At 35.6% G+C, this 13,519-nt stretch overlaps 1 protein-coding gene across 8 annotated transcripts in view; it reads right to left on the reverse strand.

Annotated features, from left to right (window-relative positions):
- Positions 1 to 13,519, reverse strand: part of RPS6KC1 (ribosomal protein S6 kinase C1) — a 139,058-nt gene that overhangs the window by 31,707 nt on the left and 93,832 nt on the right. For 7 of the 8 annotated variants that reach the window (XM_012781623.2, XM_012781622.2, XM_012781620.2 and 4 more), the window contains 2 exons: positions 10,313 to 10,360; positions 8,544 to 8,676 (listed from right to left, as the gene is read on the reverse strand). In XM_012781623.2, coding sequence (XP_012637077.2) covers positions 8,544 to 8,676; positions 10,313 to 10,360 — 181 coding nt within the window. The remainder of the gene's footprint in view (positions 1 to 8,543; positions 8,677 to 10,312; positions 10,361 to 13,519) is intronic. The other variant, XM_075997058.1, reaches the window with a different exon arrangement.

Here is a 13,519-nt window from a genome sequence, read left to right on the forward strand (position 1 = left end):
GAAAATAAGATAGGGCCTTATATTTATTTTTCCTCAAGAAGATACCCTAGGGCTTATTTTCAGGGGATGTGTTATTTTTCCCTCAAAGCCTCAGCTTGCAGCACGCACAGGATGGCCAAGACCTGACAGGGGGAGCCAACCTTGGTGGGGCTGTCCACACCTTTCTGGTCACCTCTGGGATAGTAGCTGTCACAATGGGGCACATGTGAAGGGCTGCTCATCTTCTTTACCGCTCCGTGACAAAATGCATGGGTTGTGCAGATACACTGCGTAGCCACGCCCATCACTAGGTCTTATTCTCAGGATAGGGCTTATATTGCACAAATGCTTAGAAATCCTGCTAGGGCTTATTTTATGGGCAGGTCTTATTTTCCGGAAAACACGGATAGTACTTTTCCCATTTCATGATCCCCCATACATATAATGTGTTCTTTAAGATCAAGTAGAGCTACTTAGGAAGATTAATTGGGTAGCCATTAATGAGACAAGTTATACTAATTAATTCTGTATTCTGATATATATCTATAAAACTAAACTAAAATCATAAAAATCACTTTCATGTAAGTCACAGAAATCTAATAAATATGAAATGATCAGTATTTTAGCAGTAATACTGCTATGGTAATTATTATTTCACCCTATTTTTCTGTTGTTTTATTTTATTTTTCTTTTATTTTCATTTTATTTTAACCATTAAAACTTCAACCCCTTTTGCTAATTAGAATCTTTTCATTAAAAAAACTACAGTTAAGTATCAAAAACCCACCACAGCTACATTGACTCCAAACAATACTACAAGAAAGAATTAAATTTGGTCTAGAAATCTCAAAAACAGTAATTGCAGGAGTATACTTTGTGAAGATATAACTGTAGTTTCCAAAAATAGAAAATTAAGAATAATGTATTAAAAATAAATCACCCTACTCATATGAAGAAGGCAGCTTTTTCAGCATATTTTTAAATGTTATTAAACACCATCTATCAAGGACAGATAAATCTTGACAAAAAAAATCACTGACTGTCAATGCATATGTAAAAAAGTCAATGGAAGCCTCCCCAAAATCTTTTTCTATTTTACATTTTATTTCATTTCAAGGAATTCAATAAATACATAAAGTACCTGACACTCTGCCCAGCATAGAATAAAGGCTCAATAAAGGGTAATTGTCATAATATTAATCCTGGGATTTTCATACATCTCTTTCTAGCAGTGATCTACTTAACAGTCTTCTACTATCCTTCATTCTGATAATAGTAATATAGGACATTATGGTGTTTAATTTTTCCCTCTCTCTCTCTTTTTTTTTTTTTTTTTTGTTTAGCTAATACTCTCTGTCCTCTCTAGAGTACTCAGTGTTTCACATTTCCCCATATTCAAACTGAAGTTTAAGGATCCATACTGTATATGGCTTTGAAAATCACTCACTCACAAAAGGAGCTAAGCACTAAGTCCATATTATTTAGTCTTTTGACAACACATTCCCCTTATCACAAATACCTATATTGTGGCACTCTAACAGTAAGGCCTGAACCTGAAGCTAAGAGTCTTGTATGCAATCCATAAAATTACTTGTGTGGTTTTCAGTTCTCCTAGATGATGACTGCTTTGGGGAAAGGACCAAGTCTTTTTCATCTGTGCACTTCCACTGCCTATATGGTGTGCAGGACACGACAGGCATTCAGTCAATGCTTGTTAAATCAGATGCTGACTCATCAGAATGAGATGAGCCATCACAAACTAAATAGTGTGTGTATCTGTAAAGTTCCAGTGATCAGAAATAAACAGTACCTAATAGAGTTCTAAGAAGAGTTTCATTCATTCTTAGGCCAATTTTATCTGGATGAGCTACTGAAGTCTAAAATTCAACGCACTTAAATTCTTTATTGTTGTCCCTGAAATCATTTCCTCTTTCTGAGTCACTCTGGCACAAAAGCTTTAGACCAAACATGGGCTTTTTTCTCTTTCTTGCTCTTCCTACATTTGACAAGTTTCCAAGTCCTATAGGATCTACCTATAATCTTTCTCCCAGCCATTCTCTTCTTTTAATTCCTTTGACCACACTGTGCCTTCTGGGATAATGCTATAGTTACAATGGGATCCCTACTTTAAATCCAGTATCATTCTATCATAGTAATTGCTGCTCAATTAAACTTCCATTTTAGTACAGAACTTACTGCATCATTTCTCCACTCAAGAATTCAAATCTCCTCAATCTACTGAATCATGTACCAACTTCATGTAGGCATTTGAACTCCTCAGTAACACAGAGTATCAACCCATGATTTGGTCTTCTTCCCTTACTCATTGGATTTCCCCACATAGAACCCATGGCTGGGCTCTTCCTCATACTACACTCAGAATTTTTTTCCTACTAGTGTCCCCAATATCTGCTTGTCAAAATCCTACCCATTCTTGAAGGTTCTTCAGAATCTGTTCTTTTTTTAATCACTTTTTTGCATCCCTTCACTACATACAATTCATATCTTCTCTGAATCCTCTATATTCATCCCTCTTATGAGTATTATGATACTATTTCATATTAATACCACTTTTATGTTTCTATTATCTCCTTTACCAGACTGCAAGGTCTTAATAACTGCAGGAAGAGGATTCTATCTAGCATGTATTAATAAAATAGATATTAAATATTTATTAAACTGAGTTATTAAAAACATAACATTTTTACAAAATTTTTAAATACTTTTCAAGGAAAAGGGTCTATAAGTACTAATAATGGCATTTTGGGGGTTATACTTTCTTCCTATTTTAACACCAATATATAGTTTTATTGTAAAATTTTCAGAAAATATATAAAATAAGGAAACCAATTAAAATTCAGAATATACAAATCAGCCATAATTCCACACCTAATAATAAACACTATTAAACTGTTACTACATTTATTTTTAGGCTTTTTATTCACAATTAACATCATATCATAAATAGTTTTTAATTTGCATGAGAATTATGAGCTGAATAGCTATATAGCATATCCATATGACCAGATATTATGATGTATTTAAATATTTCTCTATTATTGGACATTTGTTTCCAGTCTTTTATCATACTATTAGAATTAAAATAATAAATACTTTTATATACAAATACTTGACATCTCTGGGTGTTTCAGCAGGACAGAATTCCAGAAATGAAAGTACTGGATCAAGAAGCATGAATATTTTTAACATTTCTGATATGTGTTGCTAAACTGCCTTGCTAGCAATGTATAACAGTGCCATCTTCATAGCAACTTGCTTGTATCAGATATTAGCAAGTTTATCAATTTGATTAATCAAATATGGCGCCTTTTTTGATTTCCACTGATTTCATTACATAAATTTTTAAATGTGATTGTTGGCATTTTCTTTACGGAATCTGGTCCAGGCCTAAATAAGTGCTCTAATATGAACACTAGAAAATGCATTTTCAAGGGGAAAAAACTGTTTTAGCTCTTTCCCAATCTCTGCTGGATGTCCAGTCAAATTTATTTAATTAATTAATTTATTTTTAATTTTCTGGCCAGTAAGGAAAAGAAACCCAGTTAAATCTGATCTTCAATTTGGAGCTACAGAAACAAAATTTTGGTCCCATCACATACTTTTCTCAATTATAAAATCATGAAAATCACTTAACATACAAGAATACATTATTCCCACTGAAGTTTCTCACCCACACAAGCTGGTGGGGTTTTTACCTTCTGCAGTTAAGCTCAGGCCTAATAGGCAAACTTGGACAAACATCAACACTATAATTATAATAGCATTAACATTAACCTTAAAAAAACTCTATTATTGCTAAATCATAAAGCATAAATAGAAAATACCTAAAATGTATAATATTTAACATGTTAAGAATATAAATGACACTTTTCTAAGCCCTTTTGAAGCATATAAAATTGCAGATATTAGACCATTTTAAGCTATGAAAACAACAATTCATTAAAACTCTCTGTCACTCATCAGATTTTAATCTTTAGGTTTTCTACAAGACCACAAAGTAAATTTGTTAATTTGCTTGGCCAAAATTAGAACTTAGATTTAATATGTATGATAAAATATTGCTATAACAGTGATTGAAATCATCTTTTGACCCAGCAATTCCACTTCAAGAAATCTGTCCTACAAATAACTTTCAAATCACAAAAGAAAACAAAAATGCACAAAGATATATATGTACAAGCACTAGAAACACTTTAAACACCAATTAATAGGGGAGTAGTTAAACACATTATGCTAAATCGGCACAATCACTTTGTGTATATACTGAAATAAATTGATAGCTATTTACAAACACATAGTGCTCAGCATGTACCAAATACTATTCTAAGTGCTTTACATACATCAGCTATTTAATCCTCACATCAACCCTATGAGGTAGCTAATTATCATTATCCCTACTTGACAGATGAGGAAACTGAGGCACAGAAAGGTTAAGTAACTTGCCCAAGGTCACACGACTAGTGATAGGGAACCAGCATTTGTATTCACGTAGCCTGGCTCCACAAACCTTGTTTTTAGTCACTACATTACACTGCCTCTCTTAACATAGACCTATATATACTGATAAGGAAAGATGTCCAAGGTACATTGTTAAGATGGGGAAAAGGCAAGCTAAAGGCAAAATGTAAGACCTATTTAATTTTTAAAAAAATGGGCCAGGCATGGGCTCACACCTGTAATCCTAGTAAGCTGGGAGGCTGAGGTGGGCAGATTGCCTGAGGCCAGGAGTTTAAAACCAGCCTGAGCAAGAGTGAGACCCCATCTCTACAAAAAATAGAAAAATTAACTGGGCGTGGTTACAAACACCTGTAGTCCCAGCTACTCAGGAGGCTGAGGTAAGAGGATTGCTCCAGCCCAAGAGTTTGAGGTTGCAGTGAGCTATGATGATACCTGTGCTCTAGACTAGGAGACAGAGTAAGGCTCTGTTTCCAAAAAGAAAAAAAAAAACAAACAAAAAACAACCCACAACAGACAGGTAAGAAGTATATGTTTATAAACATAGAAAATTTTTGGAAGATATAAAATAGACTGTTAAAAAAGAGTGCCTATTTCTAGAGAATAGGACTAGGCATGAAAGGTAAGGAGGGAGAATTTTTATTTTTACTTTATGTACTTCTGTATAGTTTGAATTTATTTGTTTATACATTCATTTTATAATATAAAAAAACTAGTTAATAATAGAATCATTTCACTCCTTGGGTCCCTAAGTAACTTGAAGAGAAATTCCACACCCCACTTCTACTTGGTATATCCACAGTCAGAGGCTTCTACTACCTTTGTCTTTTAACCTGGTCTTTCATCTTTTCTCTGACCGACTCAGTATTCAACAATTATACACTGAGCACCTTAGATATATATGATGAATATTACATAATCCCAAATCTTAGAAATTAAATACTCATGGCCTAGACTGAATACATTGTTTCCCCACTTTTCTTCCTCAAATAGAGTTAAAATAAGGGATTCAAAGAAAAATAAACATTGTAAACCTCTACCCTAAACTCCTTTCTAGTATATCTAACTGCCTACTCAATACCACCTGAACATTTAATAAGTACCTCAAACTCACAGGTCCAAAACTGAATCCCTCATTTTTCCTTCCTACCACTTAGTAAATGGAAATTCCAATCTTTCAATTATTTGAGCAAAAAACCTCAGAGTCATATAAGGCAGAATCTTGTGTGTTCTACTTTCATAACATATTCAGACTAATAAGCATTCCGCACAACCTCAACCACTAACACCTTGTTTAAGCCATCCTCATTTTCACCTGGATGCTGCTTCAACTTCCAAACTGGTCTCCCTTCTTTTGCCCTTGCCTTCCTATATTCTATTTTCCATAAAGCAGTCAGTGTAATCCCTATCTTATCGCTCCATTGCTCAACATACCCCAATGACTTCCTATCTCATTTGGAGTAAAAGTCAAGTTCTTGAAGTGGCCTATGACACCACATAGGACCTGCCTGCCTCCTCACTGCTCTAAGCTCACTTCCTGCCACTCTTCCCATTCTGCTCTGGCCACTCTGACCTTGCTCTTTCTTGCATATCAAGCATACTCCTGTCTCTGGGCCTATGGATTTGTTCTTTCTTGTCAAGGCAGCCTTCCCTCACATGTCCACATTGCTCCTTCTCTTGCTTCCTTCCAGTCTCTGGCCAAATGTTCCTCCTCAATAAGGTGATCACCCTACCATCACCACTGTTTTAACATCCCCTTCCCCTTTCCTTTAATTTTTCTTTATACCATTTATCTCCATCGACATACATTTACTATGTATTTGCTTATTGTCTGTGCTGTCTCTATAAGGTAAGGTACACTCTATGTAGGCAAAGTCTTCTGTTTTATTCACTGCCTCATTAGAACTATACCTGTCAGTAAATGACCATTTTACAATGTAAATCAGAACCTGTCACTCCCTAAGAGTCTAATAGTTTCCCAATGCATCTGAATAAAAGCCAAAGACCTTCTTTCCCTGCCTTACAAGGCTCCAGCCTGCTTCTCCAATAGCCTCATATACCACTGTTACCCTCACCTATGACACTCCAACCACATGGTTCCTTTCTTGTTCATCCAACATTCCACATTTGTTTTGACACTAATCCCTATGCCTGTAACTTACATTCAAATGGTTGTTTCTTTTGCCATTGAGAACTCCTTGACTATCTAAAATAGTCCCCTAGTTGTTCTCTATTAGAACTCCCTGCATTAAAGATCAGTATAGTCCCATTATCCAATGTTCTCTTGCTCTTTATTTTTCTATTTGACCCTCCACAATGAGAATTTAAATTTCAGAAGGGCAGACTCCTTTTCTGTCTTACTCACCTAAAAAACAGCCTAATATATAGTAACATGCTTAATAAATTTGTTAAGTATTAAATAAATCCAGAGCCTCTATTTGCACTATAATTCACTGTCATGTATCATAAAACCTTCTTAAAACTAAACAATAGACACCTGAAATGAATGGTCAAAAGAGACAAATTCTATGGTCATGTGACCATTCAAAGTCAGGTGTGGTCAATGGTAAAGGAAAAGAGCCTTGGTACAGATGATCTAAAATTGGAAAAATTGAGTCATGTGTCTATGACTTTAAGACATAGCTATTAAGAGGTAGAAGGGAAGGTGAGAAGATAGCAGAAGAAAAATTGAAGAATGATTTGGAGAAGGAAGAGGAGGAAGAGGAAAATAAAGCTACAAGTGACAGAGGTAAGCTAGGATTGAAAATTTGCCATACATAATCTCCAACATGAATAATCCACACTGGGTAATAGAATATTGACTATAATTACATTCATCCTACTGACCTTGTTCTAAATTATTATGGATTATTACTACGCAAGTTATTTTGTTCCACACCAGAGGTGGCTGTATTTCGCTATCAGATGACATGACCTCTAATTCAATAATGTCTGTAATGCACTGGTATCCTCAGATAAAAGCTGTCTATAATGTCTGAACAAAGGTGAATTAGTTATCCAATTCACACACGCAATTAACTCTCTTAATACCTGAGAGACCATGGAGCCCCTTCTGAATTTCCTATTAAATACTGCATATGGAGGTCTTCCCTCCATCTGTAGTTATCTTGTGCTGTACTTCATAATAAACAATATTAATAGTTTATTGCCCCTGTCAAAAATCTTGCATTAGTTATCGTAAGAGACCCCATTCCAGAAAGCAATAACTCTTTTTCCTGGGAAAATGTATTAAATTCAAATGTTATGCCTATTAGTAAAGCACAATAGTTCTTTATTTTCAGTAATATAAAAATAATAATGCCTTCATGAAATATGGAAAATACTTGATTTTTTTTTACTATTTTAAGAACATTTCCTAAAAGCCAAAAGGCAATATTTGTTAAGTGAATTTATATTTATATGCTTTATTCAGTCATTCTAAATAAAAGACTATTTATTTAAATTCAGGTGTTAAAGGGCAAATACAAATCAAAACATAATATTTTTTTGCCACCTGTTCTTTCTACTAAGAGATGAAATTTCATAAATAGTTGGAAGGCAGAGCACTGTGCCTCTGCTTTGTACCCATATGTGATGCCAATGGCTGTATTCATAAAAACTCAGATCAGAATAACTAGGTAATGTCAAATGTTAAACAAACACCCTTGCCTTCTAAAAAAAAGGAGGTAATTAATTAATTCTTCAGGGGATGCTTTTCATTTTAGTCATCTAACACAAATGTATCTTTTTAGCAGGGAACAAGAGAACAAAATATTCCTAAAATAAAACTTAACTCTCTTAGCATGCATGCACATTAAAGTTCTCTTATATTAGATAAATTCTATGAGAAAGTAAATAGGTAAGTATATCTCAGAAGGGTATTACAGTTCAAATAAAATCTACTGTTCACCTGGGTTTTCATTTTCCCTCACATTTCAAAGTAGGGAAGTAGAGCAGAGGAACAGTTTCTTACATTTGTCTCATGTATTTTATCTGCTCACGAAATGACAAAAGAAGGACATTATAGAAACTGAAAGCTAAGTGGGTGACATTCTTCACTCTATAAACAATCCAAGCCATAAACCAACCTTCTGCATGCTGCAGCACAAGAAATACTGACTCCTCAGAGATGATGTACTTGTGCAGACACACCATGTTGGGCACACAGCGGGGGATGATGGTCTTTCTGTTCCTGCTGTATTCACTGCTTTTCCTTAGACCCTGACAGAGAACAAAAAGGTCAGTTGTATCCTCAGTTGCCTTTGGAGCCTGCTGTGCTCTGTGTTTATCAACCAAACTAATCTATCCGAGTTACTCTGGGCTTCAGAGAAACCACTCATCTGCTGCTCTATGCCCCTCCGTCCCTGGAGGCTCTGCTGATGGCATCTGGCGTGAATCCAGAGAACGGAAGATGCCACAAAGCTGCCATTAAAATCAATTACGTGGGTCAGTGTTTTTATTAGAGATGCTCTCAAACTAAGTCATCAGGATGACACACAGTTATTTCTCTATGACCTTTTCTTAAGTTTTATTTTACTTATATATATCTTCAAAGCAGTAGCTTGTGAGACCAAATTCCTGAGACACAAAAAGTATTCCTAGATTAACCAGGTAATTTTTTTTAAAGTACAAAGATTATTAAATCTTCTTACAAGAAACAACGTTTGTGCATTTTCTGGTGTCATGCCCTAGTTTTAAAAACAGGGGAAATGTCAATGTATTATTCACAAAAAGAAATATGTTTCTGTATGTGTCAATGTGTCCTACTGCCATGCCTTATCAGCAAAAGTATCATAAACAGAAATATAAAATTGATCGATTCATCTTCTGAATGCTATTGGAAACGCTTAAATCACGATATTTTTAGAACATATACTATCACAATCCATTCCAAATACAATTTCAAATTCACAAATTTGAGAGTTTTTTTCTCTCCTTAGTCATTTAGTTATAAATTGAATTGTATATAAAATCAAAACTGAATTTAGATGAAAAAGAAGGCCAGGGATATAGATAACACTTTCCCAAATACCTGTAACAAAGACTTTAAGGCAAAATTTCAGCTCTTAAGAACTGCAGTCATAATCAAAGGTGAGATTGTATGTGGTCTTCACAAACTATAATGTATTTGAGATGTATTTAAACTACAGACTACACATTTAAATAGTATGAAATGATTCCTCAATTTATCCAAATCATTCCTCCATACTCTATAACATAAAACTCTTTTTAAATATATGCTATTGAATATTTATCAACTGTGATAAAAGGAGAGAAAGGAAAATAAATGCATGGCTGGGCATGACGGCTTATGCCTGTAATCCTAGCACTTTGGGAGGCCACAGTGGGAAGACAGCTTGATCTCAGGAGTTCAAGACCAGTCTAAGCAATATAGTGAGACCCCATCTCTACAAAAAATACAAAAATTAGCCGGGCGTGGTGGTGTACACCTGTAGTCCCAGCTACTCAGAAGGCTGAGGCAGGAGGATCACTTGAGCCCAGGAGTTTGAGGTTGCAGTGAGGTATGATGATGCTACTGCACTCTAGCCTGGGCAACAGAGTGAGCCCCTGTCAAGAAAGAAAAGAAAGAGAAGAGGGAGGAAAGGAAAGGGAAAGGGAAAGGGAAAGGGAAAGGGAAAGGGAAAGGGAAAGGGAAAGGGAAAGGAAAGGAAGATCACCAAGAGATCACCAACAACATAAGGAACATTCAAAATACCCAGGCAGAAAAAAAATTTTTTTTTTTTTTTTTGGAACATCACAGAACTGAACAGGCAGAAAAATATTAAATGTCTTTTATTTCAGAATCATAATTTGAAATAAAATTTTTTAATTCATTAAACATACAAATTCTACTTACTTTTAAAATGAATGTCTGTTCTGTCCTTGTGTCCATTACAAGTAAAACCTACATAAAAGACATGAGTAATACTTTATTTACAATACAATGAGAGAATTACTCAACTTTTGGAAACTAAACTTTAAGGATTTTGGGAAAAGAGGCTGGAAATGACTCCCCCAAAAGTTATTAATTTCTGAATAGATTTTTTTTTTAAATCACCAATCACAAGATCAAAACAGTCTTATCCAAAATGGGTTTTATTAGTTTCCTTTTCTAAAACTGCTACATTTTAGAAACATTACTATGTTTCCTAGATTTATTTTAAAATATATTTCTTAAAAGTAAAAGAAATATTAGTGTAGACAAAGATTTTTTCCTCATGGAATATGTATGGTCAAGAGGAAGTGGTTAAAAAACATTGCTGAAGTCTCAGTTTTCTTCCTAAAACCCATTATGTAGCAACTTGCTATAAGGTAATCTCAATAACTCAGACATAGCCTACGGCATTCTTTTGGTTCTACTTCTCCACCCTGGACTCACCCAAACCTCCTCTCTTTACCATAAGCAAACCCTGTCAGCTCTATCTTCAAACTGTATCCAGTACCTGAACTCACCTCACCACTTACACAGCTACTACCCCAATCTAAGCAAAGACCGACTCTTACCTAGCTTATAACAACAGTCTCCCAAGTAATCGCCCTGCTTCCATCTTTGCTGCCCTGTGGTCTACCTTCAAATTAGCATCCAGGGTTTTGTTTTAAAATACAAGTGAGAACATAACACTCTTCTCATCTTACTGAGAGGAAAAAACCTAAGTCCATAAAATGGACTTCATGACCCTTCACGATGTCACCCATTGCTCCCAACCCCTATCTTGATGGACAGAAGGAGTGAACAGAGGTAGGGAACTAGTCTACCCTATTAAATTTTTATTATTTGGGAAATACTATAGCAAAGGTTAATAGTAAATACCAGATAGTAAATACTTTTAGGCTTTGCAGGCCCATGAAATCTCTGTTGCAGCTTTTCAACTCTGCCACTGTAGAACAAAAGCAGCCATAGCCTGAAATTGGCCATGATGGAAGGATTTGCACCAAAGAAATCAGCAAATACTGCAAATGAGGCTTTCTCCCGCCTCCAGAAAGCTGAATGTCAAACATTTAGCAGCCTACCACTAGGTAAGGAGAGACAAGAGTCAAGCATGTAAAAACATGTTAAGCTTGAGAAAATAAAAGAATGGTGGTAAGAAATAGAAAGGTTAAGATGGGAAACCAGTTTGAGAGGATGGTAAATTCCATTTTAGACATGATAAATTTAAAGAAATAGTAACAACTTCATCTATGACCTTTCTTCTGAGTGTTGGATCTATCCCATATTATTTAAATTTCCATTTAATTTCAGGAGAATAGTCCCACGGGTACCTCATGAAATCCCATCTTCCTCTTTCCCAAACCCTGCCCTCACCAAAAACAAAACCAAAAAAACCTCTGCTCCTCCTTCTACAGTATTATAATATCACACTCCATACAAGCCCCCAAACCGAAGAGCTCCCTAAGTCACTGTGAACTCTCTTCTGTCTCTGACCTTCAGAACACTGACCAAGTCAAATCAATTCTACCTCCTAAGCACTTCTCTTACCCACTCTCTATTCTCTCTCATTTATCATGTTGTGTTTACCATGTGCTATGTTTTTGTCATATGTCATCAACGTCAATCCTTTCAACACAATGAGATAATTTTACCATTCCTATTCTACATATGAAAACATAGCTTCATGTGTAGAAGCTATAATGGTAAATAATAACAGTATCTACGACTTGTGAGCATTTCCATGAGATAATCTTACAAAAGTATAGCCAGCTGTTAGTATTGCTATCACTATTATTTCGTCTCGCTGAAATATTCCCCCAGACGTTTATCAAACAAGTACTTATATTTCCATATTCAGCACAAATGTCACTCTCAGTAACACGGAATGCATTCTTCCTTTTTGTTCTCCCATTTTATACAGTAGCAATTTCTATTGTAGTATCTCTAACCCTTCAACTTGATTTTATCTCCCAATTAGACTTGAAGCTCTTCATGATACCATAGGAAGAATAATGGCTCCCAAAGATGTTCATATCCTAAGAATCTCCAGAATCTGTGAATATGTTCTATTAGTTGCAAAAAGGACTTTGCAGAAGTAATTAACATACAGACCTGAAAATAGAGAGATTATCCTGGATTATCTGGGTGGGCTCCATCAAATCACATGAACCCTTAAAAGCAGAGAACTGTCTCCTCCCAGAATAAATGAAAACCACAGACAAGAAGTGGCAGAAGGGGAAATCAGAGAAATGTGAAGTATGAAAGGGACACACAGTTGCTGGCTCTGAGAGACCCACATGTAAGAACTGAAGCTCATAGCAAGCCTGAGAAGGAACACAGGCAACTTCTAGGGGCAAAGACCAGCCCTTGGCTGGTAGCCAGCAAAGAAATATAGAGTTCAGTCCTAAAACTGTGCAAAGAACAGAATTCAGCCAACAACCTGAATACTCTTGGAAGTGGATTCTTCTCCAGGGTCTCCAGTTATAAATGCAGCATTGCTAGCACCTTGATAATTACCCAGTGAGCCCTATGCCAGACCTCTGACCTACAGAACTTTGAGATGATAACTTCAGTTATTTTAGGCTGCTAAGCGTGGCGATTTGTTATTACAGCAATAGAAAACTAATAGAAAACAAAAAATGCATTTCTTCTGTCACATAACACTGTTCTCACACAGTAAATGTTCAATAAACATGGTTAGTGAATTCTAGTCTAAGTCTGGAAGGTAGATGGAGATATGGGAAGCTTAGAAAATAAGTCAGGAGCTAAAGACTTATATTTGAGCATTCTGCATAAAGATAAAAGCTGAAGACATGCGAATGTACCCCACTAAAATGCTTCCTTTATCCTATGCACTGTGCTAGGCTTCAAAGAATTAAACCATATAATGCCCTCAAAAATTGAAAGATGTAGTACCTTTTATTAACCAATTTTAGAGATGAGGAAACCAAACATAAAAGTGTTAACTTGTCCACGTTCACAAAGCTAAGAAGTGGTAGAAGTGAAATTTATACCTGGCTAGTCTGGCTCTAGAGTTGTTCCTTTGTTGCCCAGGCTAGAGTGAGTGCTGTGGTGTCACCCTAGCTCACAGCAACCTCAAACTCCTGGGCTCAAGCAATCCTGCTGCCTCAGCCT

The sequence above is a fragment of the Microcebus murinus genome, chromosome 23, assembly GCF_040939455.1.
Source record: "Microcebus murinus isolate Inina chromosome 23, M.murinus_Inina_mat1.0, whole genome shotgun sequence".
NCBI lineage: Eukaryota > Metazoa > Chordata > Mammalia > Primates > Cheirogaleidae > Microcebus > Microcebus murinus.